We start from the raw sequence: 20,505 nt of genomic DNA, 5'->3' as shown, positions 1-20,505 counted from the left end.
TCCTCCGCGAAGATATAGGTCGGCATGTCGACAGTTCTTGGACAATGGCCTTCATAAGATTTCCTCCTAAGTATTATACTATTAAAGGGACAACTTAAAAAAATCAAAACCAAACGAAAAACTCGCCCATTTGAAAAATGTTTATTAGAAATTTATTCCATTCCATTACAAATAATTATTTTTAACAACATTTTCTATCCAAGTTTTAAAAAAAGCAACATTTGTATAGACCCCTGGATATTCTGGTCTAGCACAACCAATAGCCCAAGACACAATACCCACTAATTTGTTATTGCTTATTAAAGGACCACCAGAATCATATTGACAGGCATCTTTACCACCAATTTTACTACCAGCACACAGCATATCATCCGTAATACGATCATAACCATAACTAGCATCACATGCAACACGATCAATGATAAACACATCAACTTCTTGCAATTTTAATGAATTAGAACCACCCTCTGTGGTAGCACCCCAACCGCTAACAATTGCCATTGCATTAGTTTTTGGTTCTTCAGAAGCTAAATTTACAGCACTGGTGGTTATGCCATTTAATGGTAATGATGAATCCAAAATAATTACAGCAATATCATTTTCATTTAAAGCTGGATTGTAATTTTCATGTATAACGATTTTTTTAAGACGCACTATATAACCATCAGCACCTGAACGATTATCACTGCCAGCTATTACAACAAATGTATTCTCTTGACGTTTATAAACACAATGGGCCGCAGTTAAGATTGTTTTTTCATCGTATATAACACCACCACAGGCATGTAGAAAAGCACAAGATTCACATGATTTACGTCGTATAGATACTTGATAGGGATGAATGGAAATGCTTACTTCACGTCCACCAATTATACGACTTTCAGCATAATTATTTACGGCAGCACTTTCGACAAGAGCTACTAATAGAACCGTAAAAATTGCAATTCTGAACATTTCAAATTAATATTGTTAACTAAATAAGTGTTATACATTGGTAAAGAAGTTTACCACACTTTTATTAAAAAAATATTGATAACGGTTTATATTTTTATTATAGTAAATTCCCCTTAAATTTTTTTTTGCTAAAAATTACACTGAAAACATTTCTTTGTGGAAACTTAAATTTAAATTTAATTGAAAATATTTTAAACTTAGAACACTATTGGAAATAAGGGATCACTGCTCCAAATATTCCATATAAAGAAGACTTCAGTTCTCTAAATATCAAATACTCATTTGTATTAATAGCAAAAACTAGGCCTCTTAATCATTAAATTTCTTAAAGTGTGCACATTTCAAATACATTTTATTAACAACAAATGTTTGTTAAATGTTTTAAAGTTAGATCGAATCGTTCGCTTATCTTAAGCACCTATAATTTATGACCCATATTAATGTCACAAATAAAGAAATGCTACTTATTAAGGTATAACACGTTTAAACTTTAAGAGCTTTTGGCTCCCAGAAATGTATGTATTTTAAAGGGTTTCTTTAATATAATTAAATTTTACATCAAATTTAAGCATTTTCTGCAACTTTAGTTTCAATCCATTCGGTGAATGCTGCTACATTAGCATAAACACCAGGATAATAAGGTAAAGCACAACCACGACCCCAGGAAACAATACCAGCCAATTGATGATTAACCAAAAGTGGACCGCCAGAATCACCCTGGCAAGCATCTTTGCCACCAACATCCTCAACACCAGCACAAATCATACTATCAGTTATACGACCAGGACCATAAGCAACAGCATATAAAGCATCACAACGTTCATTATTGACAATGGGAGCTTGAACTTCTAATAATTGATTAGAGGAATAACCACCCGAAGAGGTAGTACCCCAACCAGTTATAACAGCTTTAGCACCATGTTTTGGAGCTTCTTTGGCCAAAGTAATAGGGGCAATGGTGACACCATTTAAGGGCAATGGGGTGGATAGGATCATTAAAGCCACATCGTTATCGGTAATAGAGGCATTATACTTTTCATGCATAATAATTTTACTAACACGGGCCACTACACCATCACCACCATTACGAGTGCTGGTACCAGCAACAATTATGAATACTTCAGGACTACGATTGTTAACACAATGGGCAGCAGTTACAATAACATTTGCCTTATAAATACTACCACCACAGGTATGAGAGAAGGCATTGTTTGCAGAACTCTTACGTCTCATCGATATCTGATGAGGATGTTTGGTAATATCTACTGCATAGCCTCCTACAATACGTTGATCGTTTTTGAATAGTTCAGGTTCATCGTTTAAAGCTGGCAAAGAGGCAGCTAAAGCTGTGGCCACCAAAAGTAAGGTAAAGCCGAAATATTTTAACATGTCGTGAAGAAGTTTAAAAGCCAACTAAACTTCAATTTTAAATGTTGAGAAATTTTAACTATTGATTATCATAAAAATCGCTTACTATCTAGGTTCTATTAGAGCGATAAATACGATTGAAAAGATTATACGATCTAAATGATTATACGCAATTGTTGTTCAAAAAAAATGTGCCAAGATTTATAGTTCCATAATGAAGAAAGCATATAAATCTTAAACGAAAAGTTTAAAACCATTGGATTATTTATGATAACAATTTCATGCCTTCTTTTTAGATATGTTGAACAAGATCATGGTATGATTATAGCAAAAAAGGAAGGTTGCTTGCGAAAAACATAAATTGCTTATGTTTAAAGTACTTGCGTATTTGAAACAACTTTTCCAAGTTATCAAGTAGTCAACGTTCATAAATTTTGTTATAGCAAATTAGCAAAAGTTTAAGAACCCCACAATGAAAATTGACCTTTTAAATAATAATGCTAATATAACTCATTTCGTATGTTTTGTTAAAATCAAGAATTCTTTGCTTAATAAATTTCATTGAAACTTTAAAAAGCAACTCAACCTCTTAAGGTTACTGTAGTACGGAAGAACTTGCGGTTGATACCAAATTTAGTTGAAATAATATCTTTGGTGTAGATCCATTTGTCGTGGCCATTGCAAAGGAAGCAGATAACATTACCTTTACACTTTTAAAACATTATAAAATCAAGACAATTTATTTCATTTGATTACAATAGTTTATGGTATTTAGATAATAAATTTCTTGCGAAAACTTATTACTTAATTTGTTAAAGTGTAAAAACAATTGATATATATATTATTCTACCCTAGCAATTTATGGCCCATTTTAATAAAAAAAATAAAATGTTTTCTACTTATAAGATAATTTTTTTGAAACGTTTATTAAACTCTTTGAAACACACATATTACAAATATGGTGCAGCATTAGTTTCGATCCAATCTCTTAAATAAGCAACATTCGAATAGACACCAGGATAATCGGCTAAAGCACAACCACGACCCCAGGAAACAACACCAGCCAACTGACCGTTAACCACAAAAGGACCACCAGAATCTCCCTGACAAGCATCTTTGCCACCGACACCATCAAGACCAGCACATACCATACTATTAGAAATACGTCCAGGACCATAATAGGAGGCATATAAAGCATCACAACGTTCATTGCTAATAACAGGCACCTGAACTTCTAATAACTTATCGGATGCTTTACCTCCAGCTTTAATAGTACCCCAACCAGTGATAAAAGCTTTAGCACCTTGTTTAGGAGCTTCACTAGCCAACGAAATGGGAGCCATGGTAACACCATTTAAGGGCAAAGGAGTTGACAGAATCATTAAAGCCACATCATTGTCGTATATTGTAGAATTGTATTTCTCATGCATGATAATTTTACTAACTAGAGACACAGCACCATCTCCACCATTACGAGTGCTAGTACCAGCGACAATAAGAAAACTATCAGCCTTTTTTTTGGAAACACAATGGGAGGCAGTGACAATAATATTGGCCTTGTAAATACTACCGCCACAAATGTGTGAAAAGGCTCTGGTTTTTGAACTTTTACGTCTCATGGAGATTTGATGAGGATGCTTGGCAATATTTACTTCATGTCCACCTACAATGCGATGATCATTATTAAAGAGTTCAGGCTCCTCATACCCTGCAGGCAAGGAAGCTGCCAATGTTGTGGCCAACACAAGTAAAATTATGCCGCAATACTTCAACATGTTTCAAAGACGTTTAAAATGAAACTGATTTTTTGAAATTTATTGATTTTCACTAAAGACGCTTTAATCTGCAGTTCCCCCCCCCCAAAAAAAAACGATATGATTTTGTAAGATAAGTTAAGGTTATAATAACGTAATAAACCTCTTAAAATTAATCTTAATCTTGAATATTTGTACACACTTTGTAAGTCTATTAAGATTATAAGTTCTTTAATAATTTTTAGAAATTTTGAACAAAATGATAGATAATATGACCATAGCAAAAAAGAAAAATAGTTAAGGTTAAATTTAGATTGATTATATTTCATTCTGAAAATAAAATTTCCCACTTGATTTAATCTAAAATTGTATATTAATTTAGAGTACACAAAAGACAGTTGATTAAGAAAAACATTAAACTGTTTCTACTGTTTACGAAATATTAAGATATTCTCCTAAAAATGTTCTTATATTCATCAATATTTCATTATTTTTCAATGATCTTGTTAAAATTAAATGAAAAATTAAAACAATCGAACTTACCAGTAAAAATTATTCTTGTTTTAGTTATGAATATATGTATGCAATAATTTTGATGATGATGAAAAAATGATTGCGCCAAACATCTTGAAACATAAAGCCAATTTTTGATACTAAAATTAAAATTAAAAGAAAAATTAATGAATTTAATATTAAGATTTACTTTAACAATTTTAAATATTTGTTTGTTAAAATTCAAAAAAAACCTTTTAAACAAAACCAACACAAACCATATTTTCTATTGATATTCAATTTATTTCTTTAACATAATAAAATAACATTTATTTCGAAATATTTATTTCATATTATAACAAAGGTAATTAAATATTTTTACAAATGCAAATTTTTATTTTTAAACGTAAACAAAATTAAACAAAACAAAAGTTCTACGTTTTCTGAAAATATGTCATATTGTTATAAACTATAAGGGATAATTGCAAGAAAAATGTTTTCTTTTCTATACCAATTATGGTCACAATGCTTAAGCACAGTTTTTTTTTTTAAATTTAACTTACAATTTCACTACCACATTCACTTGGTGACATTTAATTCATTAAACATGTTCTTTATGCGACCAAACTACAAATTAAGAACTTAACACTTGATCTATGCACGTTTTACCATTTCTTTTTTTTCAAATTTGATTTTTTGTAAAATAGGAAATCACAAAAACTTGTTTATATTCTCTTTTCTTTCATAATAACATTATCCATTCCAACAGAAGGCATTGCGAGTACTTATTTCAAATGGATCGGTTTTCATTTTCAATTGATTATCTTCGACACAACGACCCACTGGGTCAACAAAATGCGGTTTTTCTTCATCCCGCATGGGCGACCATAATTTAATGTCATGATCTATGCCCGAGGTAGCCATAAAGCATATTTCTGGATGGGGTAAAACACAATTGACTATGGCACTGTCCGCCTTGTAGATACTATCGATGTTACCCGATTTACGGTCCCATATAAAAAAATTACCATCATCTGAACCGGCAACAATAAACTGGCCATCATAACCAAAATAGTTGGCCTCCTTAATGTCTGTGGTAGTATTGCAATGACCCACAAAACGTTGAGCATAATCTTTGGCTTTGCAACGCCAATAGAATTCATCATCAGACATTTCTCCTCGATCTAGAATATCTGATCCTGGTGAATGTTGTTGCTGTTGATGCTGTTGAGGTGTAGTCTGTCTATTCTCCTTGATATCCTTATTTAACATTAGCACTCCGTGATTGTTGGCGTAATTGGGAAAACGCCTTATTAACTCCTTTAAGCATTCGTCAGCTTCCTGTGTCCTTCCTAACTCCAGCAAAGAGCGGGCCAAACGAAAGTGTGCCTTAACATACGTAGGATCCAATTTCAGTGCTGTATGACAATCCTTTAAAGCAGCGTAAACATCACCAAACCACAGGCGCCTCATATAAGCCGTAGCACGATTTAGATACAAGACCGGCCATTGAGGCGCCTGGCTTATAGCATCTGAATAGGTACGTATGGCAAGATAATACTTTTCATTTTCTAAAAACTCATTACCTAGTTTCTTGAAATCCTCTATGTGTTCGGGCAACTTTCGGCGATTGTGTGTTTGTGGTGTTGACTCGTTATCACCACCACTAACACTACAATCTATATCATTTGTGGTTTTGTATTCTGGTAAATTCAAAAAAATCGGCTGTTCAGCATTGTTTAAATCATAAAGGTATATATGTTCAGCTCCCATATTCACTAACAACTCCGTACCGGTGGCATTAAAGGTGAGATGAGTAATAGCACGAGATTCGTGTTCAATTCGTTTTGTATTGTTTTTACTAATATGACCAGGACAAAAATAGGTAACACATTCCTTAGGTATGGCAGACGTTTCGGTAGTGTCTGAAAACATAAGAATATTAATTGAAATCAATTGAATTTCATTTTATATTTAAAAATTTAAATGCCAACCACGTCTACGTTCAACGTTGCGGTAACCCGAAGCAACTTTCTTCAACATGCGTCTATCATAGACACGAGCATAGGGATCATTAGCTCCCACTGCGATATACTCTGTGCGCACAGGATTTACTGCTATACACTTGGCTTCGGCATTTTCATCGATTTCAGATCTGAGATAAATAAGGCACACTTGATTATCAAATGAACGGCATGTATGTTTTTCACGATGATCCAACTGCATGACGGTGCCATCTTCACCGGCTGACCTAAAAGTCAATTTTTGGAACAGTTTACATAAACTTGAAAGAAAAGTGTTGGTATTTACCAAAATATAAAGGGTGAATCTGGTGCAGTGGCTAAACGTTTTACCCTAGAAAAATGACAATGGCACGTATATATCGATTCTGATGGTTGATTAATATCAAACAGCATTATTGTCTTATCTGCTGCCGCTGTAGCAATGAGACTATCATTGTGTTTGGGTAAAAATTTAACCGAAAATATATTGCCATAATGTTTGGTGTTAATACTCTGTATGCGCTTTTTACGAAATGGATCCCATAAACATAGTTGTAAATCATCGGAACCTGAAGCCAATATACGCCCATCGCTACTCCAGTCCAAGCAATTAACACAACCCTCATGGCCTTTTAAGATACCATCCTGTTCCAGGCGATGTAGAAAGGGTGGCGCAGACTGCAAGTGCCTTCTGACCTGATGACCGAAATTGCTATATAACATACGATCATTAAGTAGGTGGCTGATATTGATACGTTTCGAATTGTAATGTTTTGGATTTATCATTTTTACCAAACTGCAGTAATAGAAGTATTTTAAAATTTGTTCATTTTACACATAGAACGGTCGACAGGCCGGCCATTCACCTTACACCGTAGTGTCTTAACTTACCTCGTATACACGAATTCTTTTTTCCAGCTTATCTATCAATAAATAGGTCTGTTATATAGACCCAAACAGAGCTTCACTTATTATTATTGCAAAATTGCTTAATTTTTTATACTATGACGTTTTTAATTATATTATTTTTTTCGTTCTTCACTTTTTCTCTTTTATTTTCATGCATTGGAAATTCTTTTTTGTTTTTCGATGTTCGCAAATGCAAAACATTATAAGTTTACAATTTGCAAAATGTTGAAAAAATTGTAACAAATTAAATTATTTTGTTAAATGACCACTTGTTTTTCAACAAATGTACAAATATTTTTATTTAACGATTAAAAGTGCAATAAGAAATGAAGACGGAAAAGAGAGAAAAATTACTTTTTGTTATTGTCAAAAATAATGACAGCAAAAATCGTAGAAAAAATTGTGTAAGGTGACCATGTTGTGTAAAGAAAATTCTTTTAATATTACTAGAAAATTAGATTTTTTTATATAAAATTATTATATTTAGATCGGTTACAAATTTATATCCGATAAAAGCTGTGTTATTAAATAAAGAAAAATTATTGAAAACTATACTAACAATTAAAAATATATTAAAATACAAGCATTCACATCCGATTCTAATCCGCAGCCAAAATGTATTTGTGTCATCCAACGCCGACATTAATATTTGTCTGCTTCAATGTTTTGTGTGAAAATTCAATAATTTTTTTACTTTTCTATTGAATAAAAGTGCAAATGATTTTTTGTTTAAAACATTTAATAATCGACTAAATGTGAAATAATATATAGTTTAAAAATTTTAGCAGCATATTAATTAAACATAATGAAAATGTCTAAAGTGAAAGAAAGTAAAAAAACAAAAACTACAAACGGTACAATACCGAAAAAATCTGGGGGCGGTATTAAGGAAAATTCAGTTGTAGTGGCAGACAACAACCAAAAGACGACCACAACAGAAAATTACTGTGAAAAGAATGATAAAATTTTAAATTCTCCCTATATACAGGAGCAGGAGGAAGATGACGATGACGAGACTGAAGATCAGTTTCATTCAGCACCAACTACTCCGACCAAATCAAATTATGGTTCATTAACAAAGAAAGACCTGTGTGGTGGGCAAGAGTTGCCATTGCACAAGTGTATATTTCTCAATGACCGTGAAGCATTAAAGGGTTTGTTGGAAAAGAAGACAGAGAATCTTTCACAAAAAGACAAACATGGTAATACACCGTTACACTTGGCTGTAATGTTGGGACGCAAAGAATGTATAGATTTACTTTTGGCCCATAATGCCACTGTAAAAATTAAAAACAATGAGGGCTGGACGGTATTGGCGGAAGCCATTTCATATGGAGATCGCGATACCATTTCATCATTGCTCAAGAAATTACGCCAGCAATCGCGGGCACATTTAGAATCCCGAAGATCCGCCATGATTAAGGGCCTCAAACAGATACAAGATTTCTATATGGAATTGAAATGGGATTTTACTTCTTGGGTGCCGTTAGTCTCACGTATGTTACCCTCCGATGTTTGCCGTATACATAAATGTGGCTCATCTCTACGCTTGGATACCACCTTAGTAGATTTTAACGATATGCGTTGGGAAAGGGGTGACACCTCATTTATATTTCGCGGCGATCAACCCATGCATCATTCCATTACTGTGCTAGATAATGAGTATCAATGTTATAAACACATACATTATGAAGACTCGGACATTGATGATGAGGTGGACATATTGATGTCGAGCGATATTTTAGCAGCTCATATGTCAACTAAAAGTATACAATTTGCTCGTGCTCAGTCGGGGTGGATATTTCGTGAGGATCGTAAGGAAGTGGTAGGTGGTCAATATCAATCGGAACTATATGCTATACATGGATTGGTACTGAAGCAACGGAAACGACGAGAACATTTGTCCCAAGACGACATACAAAAGAATAAGGCCATGTTAGCAACTATGTCACAAGGCCGCCGTTCCAGCCTGACCAACAGCAACAGTAACTCCACAGATGCTGGCTCAACAAATGTTTCCATAGAAATAACAAGACGTTCTTCTCTTCCTCCGCCACCAAAACCCTCCATAACATGGGAACAATATATTAATGCGGAGACTGGTAAATGTCCCCCACTGGGCCGTACACCCGTCCATAAACAATCGAACAAATCTTTAAAAGCCACCGTTGCCATGAGTAAAGAATTTCCTCTCAGTGTTGACATGTTGCTGAATATTTTAGAAGTCATAGGACCTTTTAAACACATCAGTAAATTACGTGAATTTGTTGCTCTAAAACTGCCCCCCGGTTTTCCGGTCAAAGTTGAAATTCCCGTTTTACATACCGTTACCGCTAAGATAACATTTCAAAAATTCGAATTTCGCGACAATATTTCACCGTCGCTCTTCGAAATACCCAAACACTATGTCGAAGATTCTAGTCGTTTTCCGGACTTATGACCTGGTGAACAAGAACAACAACAACAGCAGCAGCAACAGCAAGCGGATGTTAATCGCAATTCAAATAAAAATGGAAAATTTTAAAGACAATCCCCAGGAAATTAAGAAAATACAGTAAAAAAATGAAAAAAAAGGAGAATTTCTCTTTTTTTTTTGGAAACATGGATAAAGAAAGTAAGTTAAAGATTGAAAGTTTTATAGACTATAGTTAATTCTAACACTTGAATGTATATTTATATGGCTGTTTTATAAATTATTGTAAATATTTTATAAATACATATGTACTTTTTTTAGTATGTATGTTATTTTGCTTATGTTCTTTTACGTTGTTTATTTTGTTTGACTCATTTCCCTATTTAAGTTATTTATCACTTATCTAGATGTTTATTTTAAAAAGAATTATAGTATTTATAACGAAAGTAAATTTATTAGCCATTTCTTGTTGGTTCTTTTCTTAGGTGTTTTTTTTATAAAAAAGCTTGTAAATTTAATTAACTTAATTAACTTTAACTTATTTGTTTACAGCAATAATTATCAACAACATGGAAGCATTTCTTTTTTTGGAAAATAAATTTTACTTTATAAAAACTACCTAATTAATGTTACGTATCATATCTGTCTCTCTGATATTCTTACTATTTATTATAACTTTTCATGTGTATTTCGTTTTTTTTTTAACTTTAAATACATTTCTTTTATCACCAAAACATTTTAAAATCAAAATAATATTTATCATTACTATAGCCTCATAACATTTGTCTAAACATAATTATTTTATAAGTCACAAGAGAAAGGAATTCCTACACTTACGAGTATTTATTAAAAAATGCAACTTATACACTTTAGATGCATAGTTATATAAATTATTTATTATTTAAGTAAAAATAAGTTAAATGTTATGTAAACTGAATTATATTTAATGTGTACTACCTTTATACTACATACTATTGATCTAGAGATTTTCTTATAATTTTTTGTTTGTCTTTAAACATTTTTTTAATGAAATTATCTATGTTTTCCTATAATTTATTTATTTAAAATTGTTTGGATAAAATTATCCTATAAATTGCTTCATTAAACTTTTGTTAAATTGTTTTTTAGTTTTAGTTTATTCCCAGACAATGTAGCGTGAGATAATTGGTAAATGTTAATGAAATTATGTTATTTATTTCATATTTTATAAGGATTGTTTCAAAATACAAAGCATCCTGTCTTCCTAAGCTATCACATAAAAAAAATATTTCGAAATGATTTGGACATTTAGGTCAAAAGAAAACAAAGACCTGTTTTAAAGCGTTAATATCCTATGACTAAAAATTTTCATGAAATATGTTTATCAAAGGTTTACGGGACAAAATTTGTTTTATAAACCTTTGATAAATGTTTATAACTGGGAGAGTAAATCTATAACTAAATACTTGATTTGTTTTGAGCTAAAGACTCACATTCATTTTGCGTATAGAAAACACATATTTTTTAAAAAAAATGTTAATTTAATTTTTTGAAATAAACAAGTTTATTTTTGTGAAAATAATGTTTTTATTGAAAAACTGAATTTCTTGTGGATTCACAAATTGTTTTGCTGAAATAGCCTACTTCCGGAAATGAAAATTTTTCATAAAATACTAACCTGCTAAAATCTATAAACATGACCATTTATGAAACAATTTTGAACTTTAACATAAAAGTTTTCTAAATAAAATGAGGGCTGAATATTTATTCTTTTTTTACCACATTTCTTCTTTTAATAGCTAGCCTATAGGGTGAAGACTTAGGTTATTGTATAATAGGGTCACTTGGGTCCAAATATTGATCTCATCTTATAACACGAAACAGATCATATCTCTATAATACACGCAGGGCAACAACTTGTACTTGATTGTTATTATAACAACAGTTTTGTCTTTATGCTTTTTAGAGAAAATAATTCATTTATTGGATTTCTCTAATAAAAGGAATTTTGAAAAACCAAATATTTTCCGAATTCAGATTTTTTTTTAACAATTGGACGTTAATTATGTAAAACATAGATGTAATTTGTAACATGTCATATAAAGTTAATCCGTAAATGACCTTAAATAAACATAAATTGTTGTCCCCACTTTGCCCTTTTAAAGTATTTTTAAGTCTGATTTTTTTAAAGTGTCTAACAGTATCATACCAATTAAAATGGAATGAAATTTAAACAAAAATGTAATTATTGTCAATTAGAAAATTTGTTGTAAACATAAACCTAACAACCAATGCCTAATGTTTTACCTTAACATAATATTTATATTATTAAATCTGTTCTTCATGATTTTAGAAACAAAACTTTCAAATATGTTTAAAATACTTTGTTAAAAACTAAAATTAAAACAAAAACTAATTGCAAGTATGTATGTTATAGTTAAAAGAAAAATCAAATATTTTCAAAATAAATCAACAAAAATTCATTGTAGTACATTTAATAATGTTAATTTGTAATAACATTAAATTAAAGTTTATTATGTGTGTATAGGTGTGTACTTAAATTAAATATTGTTATTTATTATTATTTAATTAATTTTATTTAATTAAGATTATTTGAGTTTTCTATATATATATTTTATTTTGCTGTGATTGTTTTAAACCGTACTAATTGAATGAAATTAAATACTTGTTTGTATAATAAAAAATATTTTGTTTTATAATAATAATAATAATTTAAAAGAAAATCCTAAAATTAAATTGCTGCCATAATGAAATCATTTTTAATTTATTAACTAACATTTTTTTATTTTTCAACCCAAACATGTTTAATTTATTTCATCTTTGTTTTTTAAGTTTAAGCTTAAATTAAGTGAAAAAAACTATATTTCAAATTTCAAAGAAAAAAAACTATAAAATAATTTTAATGTTTTAGTATAAATTTAAACCACAAATAAAAAAAAAGAAAAGAAAATTTAATGCTTGTATTTAAGATATATTTATAATAATTGTATGTTTTCACCAAAAAAAAAGAATAAAATAAATAACTAGTTAAGAAGACAAATGAAGATGTTGTTTTATTATGAATACTGTATGAAGAAAAACTAAGATCTGGTTCACACTAGGAAACTTTTGATTTTTGTGTGTGAAAGAAAGAGAAAGTAATATCAACCATCTCTTACCCTCACACACAAAATCAAAAGTTTCTCATCAAATGTTTCCCAGTGTGAACCAGGTCTAATTAACCAACTAGTTGGGGAGACTTTAGTAAATACGACAGATGCATCGACCGACTCTTAAACGACTGCTAAGACCTGGTTCACACTAGGAAACTTTTTATGGGAAACTTTTAATTTTTTTGTGTGAGAGAAAGAGAAAGAAATATCAACTATCTCTTTCTCTCACACACAAAAATTAAAAGTTTCCCCAAAAAATGTTTCCCAGTGTGAACCAGGTCTAACTGCCGGTCCACACTGGAAAACTCTTTTTGGGAAACTTTGAATTTTGCGTGAGAGGGAAAGAGAAAAAATATTATTCATCTCTCTCGCGGTACGGAGTTTCCCGTTCTCGGAAACTTGTTTTATTTTGTTATTTTTCTCATTCGTACAACAACAAATCAATGCAATTTACACGTAGTTTCTGAAACATAAGTTTCTATATGTGGACATTAAACTGCAGGTCTACACCAGGAAACTTTTCTGGGGAAACTTTTGATTTTGCGTGAGAGAGAAAGAATATCATTCATTTCTCTCGCGGTACGGAGTTTTCCGTTCTCGGAAACTTGTTTTGTTATTCTTCTCATTCGTACAACAAATCAATGCAATTAACACGTAGTTTCTGAAACAAAAGTTTCTATGTGTCGACATTAAGGAAACTTCAAAGAAACTTTAAAAGAGAATTTAGATAAAGTTTCCTAGTGTAGACCAGGTCTAAATAATGTTAAAAAATCAAACTTTTCATTTCCGCTTATTTTCTTTTCTCTCTTATTTCCCTTCTAAACAAAGTTTATAATTGACACTTTGTTTTATACAAATATTCGTAAACATTTGAAAATCGAGATTTTGGCAACACTTATCAAACAGCTGTTCAAAACAAAAAAATTTAACAACTACAACAAAAACCAATATTAAAACAAATAGAATAAAACACAAACGCAAAAAAACGCGCACACTAAACAGAAAATAGCTGAAAAAAACACTCTTCATCTTTTACGCAATCGATGCAGAAAAAAAGAATCAATGAAACAAAATTTTTTTGCAATTCTTCAAATTAAGCTAATTTTATAGATTTTGAAACAAACAACATTCGCCTATTAAAAGGAACTAATAAACAAAAGGCCTAAAATGTCTGATTACGGAAATTTTGGGCCCTTAATTGGTGTCATCCATATTAGCAACACACACTGTAAATTTATGGTAAGTATTTGTATAAACCAGAGAATGGAAGGAGAAGAGTTGGGAACTGCTTCATTTTAATATTTTTTAGATATATTCGACCAAAAATGCTGAAATTTTGACCTCACATGAATTGAAATTAAAACAAATTGTCCATAATGCCGGCTGGTGTGAATATGATCCCAATGAGATATGGAAATATACTGTAGAGTGTATAGAGGTATTTAATAACAATTTTAAATATTATTTTAGTGTAGCATTAATATTGTTTTTTGTTATTTTCTCAGACGGCTTATAAAAATCTTGTAATATTAGAAATTAGCCCTCATGACATCATCGCTGTGGGTATTTGCAATATGAGAGGCACCACTGTCTTATGGGATCGTGATACAGGTTCTGCTTTACACAATGCTATTGGTGGGTACTTTTACACACACTATTTATTTCACTTTATTTCTTATCATTTGTTTATATGTATGTTTTCTTCTATGATCTAAAGGTTGGACGGACAGTCGCTGTACCTCGCTATTGAAAACATTGCTCAATAATTATAAACGTAATGTTAATTATTTAAGATCTGTGACTGGTTTACCTTTGAGCACGTGTTTTAGTGCATTAAAAATAAAATGGTTAATGGAGAATAATACTGCGGTGCAAGAATCTTTGGAAAGGGATACATTATGTTTTGGTACTATTGACTCGTGGTTGTTGTGGGTATGTACTGTTTGTAATACTCGAACTTTAGCTAGAGTTCAGAATTAATCTTTAGCGATTGGTGGTTTAATGATAAAACACTTTCTATGACAATGCTCTTTACTTTTGGGAAGGTATCTGACTTCTTACTTTTATATATATTACAGAAATTTACCGGATCGGAGATTTGTGGTGTTCATGCTACGGATATAACAAATGCCCAATACAGCGGCTTAATGAATGTAAATACCATGCAATGGGATAAAAATGTGTGCAAATTTTATAAAATACCCATGAATATACTGCCTAGAATACGTACCAATTCCGAAATATATGGTTATATTATTGAGGGACCTTTAAACAACATACCCATAGCCAGTGTAAGTTTTTTTTAAACATATCTTTTATAAAACAAAATAATAACAAAGTATTTAGGTGATAGGTGATCAACCGTCTGCTTTATTGGGACAACTTAGCCTGAAAGCTGGTCAAAATATGTGTTCCATAGATGATAATTGTTTTGTTTTACTTAATACTGGCCAAGAATTTGTTGAATCCGATAATGGTTTATTATCAATAATTTCGTATAAATTGGGTCCAAAAGCAAAAACAAATTTTGCTTTAGAAGGTGCCATTAGTAATGCTGGCTCTACGGTTAGCTGGCTAAAAGAAGGTTTACGCATTAATACTGAAATCAATTCTAACGATAATGTGGTAGAAGTATTAAATACATTTTTGGGTGAAACATCAATGATTTCATCATGTTCGTCGAGCATGTTAAATGCGGAATGCGGAGTGGCGGCCAAAAGATCAGAAATAACATTTGTACCTGCTTTTCATGGTTTATATGCACCCTATTGGCGTTACGATGCAAGAGGGTGAGTTGAAAAAGTAATATTAATTTAGAGAACTTTAAATAACCTTTCACTCTTTGCATTTAGTATAATCTTAGGCTTAACCAGTCAAACGACTGCAGAAAATATTTCACAGGCAGCTTATGAAGCAACAGGTTTTCAAATACACGAAGTATTAGAAGCTTTTAAACGTGATACCAAAACGTGGGATTGGTCAAATATGAAAGAACATTTGGTGTTTGGTGGTGATTATGCAGAAAATACCACATTAATACAATACATTGCCGATATTGTAGGTATAATATTGGAAAGACCACAAACAACTTCGCCTTGTGGTCTGGGAGCATTAATAGCTGCAGGGATAACTATGGAGGTAATAAATGAAACTTATGCTCAAATTGCCTATATGCCACCAGCAGATGTGTTTAGTCCTACCACTACACCAAATCGTAAGTTCATAGCAAAAACTTTAACCTAAACAATATTAACAATTTATTTTCTTTACAGGACGTTCTCTGCTCTATAAACGTTGGGATTATGCTGTAAGGAAATGTTTAAACTGGGATAATTATGAAAGTTTTGAATCTGATTTGGCTTTATTTGCTCAACGTGAACGAGATCCCAATCTTCCCTTAAGACGTTCATTGCCCGGCAGTATATTTTTAACCAGTGCATTTGTATTCTTAATTGTAGCCAATTTTTTAAAGACTCAACAATGAATCAACAATTAGTTAAATATCAGGCATTTTTGTTATATACATACATATATATATAGCTATAACTAGTTTAAGCTTTTAACGTACAAAAACAAGTGTTAAAGTTAATGAACTTTGTTAAAAAATACTTTAATTTTAATCCTTTAACTTTGTTTATAGGTTATTTTATTTTTATGATTTTTTTTCCTTTTTTATACCTCATTTTTATTAAGGATTTTTCTTAACATTCTCTTTTATATACAAAAAAATATTATTTAGTTATTATGCTCTAGTCATGTTTAAAAATGTAATTTATTTTATTTATAAACAAAACAGAACACATACATAAATGAACAACGTACATGTTATGGCAATTACACACAATATTTCCATAATTTTGTAATTGCAATTAAACAGAAAGTTCCTTTCGTTTATTATTAAAAATACTCCTTAAAAACTATAATTATGTTTAAAATATGTATGTTATTCATTTAAAGAAATTTGCTCTTATTGTTACTATTGCTACTACTATTTATAATTTAGTCTTTACGCATAAACTGCTAGAACGATAAAAGAAGGAAAGAAAGACAGCAATTTTTAAAAATGGGACGTTCCAATTTAAATGAAAAAAAACTATATGATAATAAATAAACGTTTATAAGCCTTTATTTTAAATTACTCCAATTTATATCGAATTGTACAAGTGTTATAAAATATGAAAAACCAGTGGCTGCTGTTAAATATGTTAAATGGCGATCCAAATAAAATAAACCACAAATACGAAAACGACCTTCGTATGTTAATAATAACAAGGATAACTTTTCACTCTATTTAAAGAAAAGGGAATACAATAAAAAACAAATGTTAAACTCTTCCTTTTAATAGACAATTTACATACCGTCTCATCTAATCGTTTATCCAACATGGGTAACTGCGAGAATTGTCTCATTATACCTTGTGTACGTTTAATTTCCACAATAATTCTATCACTAATTAACGTTACAATATACGTATCAATATAAAATATAATGGCAAATATAAAATTTAACACAATATCGGGTATTTTATCGGCCATAGACGAGTGCTTGAATAGCAAATTGAATAACGTAAACAAGTTAGTTAGATTACTAATTAAGGTGTTTAATATTAAACCCAACATTTGAAACTGATGCATTTTAACGCTGTCCTCATATAAATGATAAATGTCCAGATATTTCAAAGAAAGAAATTCCAAACGATCACTTAGTAAACCGCACAAATGATTAAGAGTTCCACGGCGTTGTCCACGCAATTTAAAATAATAATACAATTTATTTTCTCTTAAAATGCCTTGTACCTGCTGCTGTAATTGGCGTATAAATTTTAAGGCAGAACAATTGATAAAATAAAAGTAATCTGCCATATTTTCCGTATAATTCCACAGTATAAAGGTATAAATTTGGAAATAAACACGCACTGGATGTGCACCCATATAATATTGATATAATATTTGTGCTATTTGTACGGCCATCATGGCATTAATTAGACCAAATTTAAAGAGCAGCATAAATTCAAAACGTTTACGCGGCATTTCTGCACCACTATAGCACTCATTGAATTCATCCTCCAAACGTTGGCGGCGTTTCGTTACGCAACGTATAGCTTTGTAATGGACAAAATTCGCTATATATGTAACAATAATTGTGCAATATTTTATAAGAGTATTGGAGAAATTAACCAGTAACTGGAGCTGCCAACGACGATCTTTGGTCTCAACTAAATTATTTAGATTGTAGGCAAAATAAATTGGTAATATAACAATTATAAAGAAGCTTAAGATGTGACTGTAAATTACGGCAACATAGTGTTTTAGAGACTTGGTAGATATTTTTGGTATATAATTAATGACCACCAAACCGTAGAGTGTGGCATAAATATGACCAAATATGTAAATGTTGTCTTTATGTTTTTCCCAAAAACTAGGCGTTAGTAACATGTTTTCTGGCTAACGTTGAAGGTAAACTGAATTGGTGTAAGTATATTGCGGTGTAGAGGAAAGAAACACTGAGAATCCTTTATATTTCAGCTGCGGGCAATTGCGTGCTGACAACCAAGATAAGAGATTTTCAGTGTTAATCGCGTGTGTGGATTTTATTTAATTAAACCCCTATTTAATTAGATTATATTAATGAAAATCAAACTTATTAACTCCCTCTGCTATGGAACTCTTTTATGAGACTCACTAAAACTTTAAAATAACCAAAAAACTTCAAGTGACATTGTTTTTAATTGTTATCTAGCCAACTCAAACAAGCATGAAACTAAATTGAACATGTCTCACCAAATATCTAAAAACAAGAGAAATCAAACCTTACCAAACGGAATTGGCACTAGGACAGATAATCTAACAGCACCTATCAATGTAATTAAAGTGATTTTGAAAAAGGAATATGGCTTGTAATGACTATAAATTCAATATTCTAACAAAATTTAAATTTTCGCTTAAGTATTTTAAAGACAGAAAATTTTATAAAATGGCGGCTTACCTTTTTAATATTGCTTCAAAACATAAAAAAAAACTTTGCAAATTTTATTTTCTATTGATATCTATTTTTCTTTTATATATTTAAAAAAAAAACACTTTCACTTTATTTTAATTAATCAATAAACTATTTATTTCGTTGATATTTTTTAATTCACTTTAAAGTAAATACAATTATTTCGCAATTAGTTTCACAAACATTAAGCTTAAAAGAGAGAAAGAACAAGGATTAAAGAAAGACTTAACGGTTTACTAAATTTACACAAACGTGTATTGTACATACATACAAACATTTGTACTAACGTTTGTTCAATTAGAAAGAGACAAAAGTTTAGTACAAAACAAAAGAAGAAAACAAAGTTTGAGATTATAGGTATTTGTTGTTTATATGCATTTTAGGATGTTATTTAAAAAAATTAAATTTAGTCAAGGATTGTTTATATATTTTAAATAGTAGTCTATTTATAAAAGATTATCATCAACATAACCTTGTATGATTTTTTGAGTTTTTTTTCTTTACAACATCGCCTTAAGATTCACTATATAACAATATGACTAGTGTTGTGCTCCAGTTATAATAATTTTGTGCTATTGTCTTGACAATTAACGCTGTGCATATGATGTGTATGGGTCTCGTCCACAACCATATTAGTCATTTAATCCTCATCATCGTCGTCATCTTCGGGCACAAACAAATCATTTTCTTCTAGGAAATTTGCTACACTTTTACTTATGGCTGCTCCAATAAAAAGACCAGGTACAACAGCACACACTACACCCATCATGCCAAAGGGCATTTCTTCGGGTTTAGGCTTCAAGGCACCACTACGAAAATGTGTTGCATTACGTCTTTGTATTTCGCTAATGGTACGACCACCTAGTTGTCTCATTGTTGAAAAATTTGTAGGATTTGCAGCAGCTTTTAGTTGGGCGAAACGTGAGATAATCATTTTGAAAAAAATGAAATTTCACACAAGTCTAGAATTGAATTTTTAAGACGTAGTATATATAGTGAGTTCTGGAAAAAAATATTCGATTTTTTCTATGATTTACCTAAATGTGTACGAAAATTTATGCAAAAGTAATAAATATAGATGATAAGCTGTGTTGACAATTTATTTATGTTTGGTTTTTTATTCAGCGATTTTGTTATAAATTTAGCGGGTATGTTAATATTGAAATTTTTAACAATTTATGGTTGAATTTTTTTTAAATTTTGCTTTAGAAAAACTGTATTTGTATATTTCATTATAATATTTTGACAAATTTTATATAAGTTTTTTAACTGTAGTTGAATAAGAACAAAATTTAAAATGATAATTATTAGCGTTAATACACATAGAAAAAATTGACATCACTTAAGACGACAGATGATTTTCGAACAAATGAGTTACAGAGTCCGGCGTCGTCTTGTATTAACGTCGTTGGCGGCTAACATTAAAAATTTCGTCGTCGACTTAAATTCACCTGTAAGCCACC

The 20,505-nt window shown here is 30.8% G+C and overlaps 8 protein-coding genes across 8 annotated transcripts; 2 read left to right on the top strand and 6 right to left on the bottom strand.

Annotated features, from left to right (window-relative positions):
• Positions 1-142: 142 nt before the first annotated feature.
• LOC111687787 (trypsin eta-like) lies at positions 143-981 on the bottom strand. Its single transcript, XM_023450263.2, has one exon. The coding sequence runs from the start codon at positions 952-954 to the stop codon at positions 166-168; it is 789 nt and encodes a 262-aa protein (XP_023306031.1). The 5' UTR covers positions 955-981; the 3' UTR covers positions 143-165.
• A 455-nt stretch (positions 982-1,436) lies between these two features.
• LOC111687780 (trypsin zeta-like) lies at positions 1,437-2,376 on the bottom strand. Its single transcript, XM_023450256.2, has one exon. It carries the CDS (start codon positions 2,341-2,343, stop codon positions 1,519-1,521), a length of 825 nt encoding a protein of 274 aa, XP_023306024.2. The 5' UTR covers positions 2,344-2,376; the 3' UTR covers positions 1,437-1,518.
• An 837-nt stretch (positions 2,377-3,213) lies between these two features.
• Positions 3,214-4,141, bottom strand: LOC124420688 (trypsin eta-like). The gene has a single exon (XM_046954431.1). The coding sequence runs from the start codon at positions 4,095-4,097 to the stop codon at positions 3,273-3,275; it is 825 nt and encodes a 274-aa protein (XP_046810387.1). The 5' UTR covers positions 4,098-4,141; the 3' UTR covers positions 3,214-3,272.
• Positions 4,142-5,015: 874 nt separating this feature from the next.
• Positions 5,016-7,875, bottom strand: LOC111687792 (WD and tetratricopeptide repeats protein 1). The gene is made up of 4 exons (XM_023450268.2): positions 7,463-7,875; positions 6,879-7,367; positions 6,563-6,819; positions 5,016-6,493 (listed from the first exon to the last, which is right to left on the bottom strand). The coding sequence occupies exons 2-4, from the start codon at positions 7,355-7,357 to the stop codon at positions 5,322-5,324; spliced, it is 1,908 nt and encodes a 635-aa protein (XP_023306036.2). The 5' UTR covers positions 7,358-7,367; positions 7,463-7,875; the 3' UTR covers positions 5,016-5,321.
• Positions 7,876-8,159: 284 nt separating this feature from the next.
• On the top strand, positions 8,160-12,342 carry LOC111687795 (ankyrin repeat domain-containing protein 13C). Its single transcript, XM_023450270.2, has 2 exons — positions 8,160-10,094; positions 10,446-12,342. Exon 1 carries the CDS (start codon positions 8,286-8,288, stop codon positions 9,918-9,920), a length of 1,635 nt encoding a protein of 544 aa, XP_023306038.2. The 5' UTR covers positions 8,160-8,285; the 3' UTR covers positions 9,921-10,094; positions 10,446-12,342.
• Positions 12,343-13,997: 1,655 nt separating this feature from the next.
• LOC111687793 (glycerol kinase) lies at positions 13,998-17,317 on the top strand. The gene is made up of 8 exons (XM_023450269.2): positions 13,998-14,284; positions 14,355-14,483; positions 14,551-14,680; positions 14,763-14,977; positions 15,124-15,336; positions 15,392-15,834; positions 15,898-16,259; positions 16,318-17,317. The coding sequence occupies exons 1-8, from the start codon at positions 14,213-14,215 to the stop codon at positions 16,527-16,529; spliced, it is 1,776 nt and encodes a 591-aa protein (XP_023306037.2). The 5' UTR covers positions 13,998-14,212; the 3' UTR covers positions 16,530-17,317.
• On the bottom strand, positions 17,142-18,924 carry LOC111687779 (gustatory receptor 10a). The gene is made up of 2 exons (XM_023450254.2): positions 17,404-18,924; positions 17,142-17,332 (listed from the first exon to the last, which is right to left on the bottom strand). The coding sequence occupies exons 1-2, from the start codon at positions 18,478-18,480 to the stop codon at positions 17,171-17,173; spliced, it is 1,239 nt and encodes a 412-aa protein (XP_023306022.2). The 5' UTR covers positions 18,481-18,924; the 3' UTR covers positions 17,142-17,170.
• A 207-nt stretch (positions 18,925-19,131) lies between these two features.
• On the bottom strand, positions 19,132-20,144 carry LOC111687796 (essential MCU regulator, mitochondrial). The gene is made up of 2 exons (XM_023450271.2): positions 20,080-20,144; positions 19,132-20,004 (listed from the first exon to the last, which is right to left on the bottom strand). Exon 2 carries the CDS (start codon positions 19,974-19,976, stop codon positions 19,683-19,685), a length of 294 nt encoding a protein of 97 aa, XP_023306039.2. The 5' UTR covers positions 19,977-20,004; positions 20,080-20,144; the 3' UTR covers positions 19,132-19,682.
• Between the last annotated feature and the right edge of the window lie 361 nt (positions 20,145-20,505).

This window comes from Lucilia cuprina, chromosome 6 (genome assembly GCF_022045245.1).
Source record: "Lucilia cuprina isolate Lc7/37 chromosome 6, ASM2204524v1, whole genome shotgun sequence".
Lineage (NCBI taxonomy): Eukaryota > Metazoa > Arthropoda > Insecta > Diptera > Calliphoridae > Lucilia > Lucilia cuprina.
Note: the sequence above shows the minus strand (reverse complement) of the source record. Positions and strands in the feature narration are given on the sequence as shown.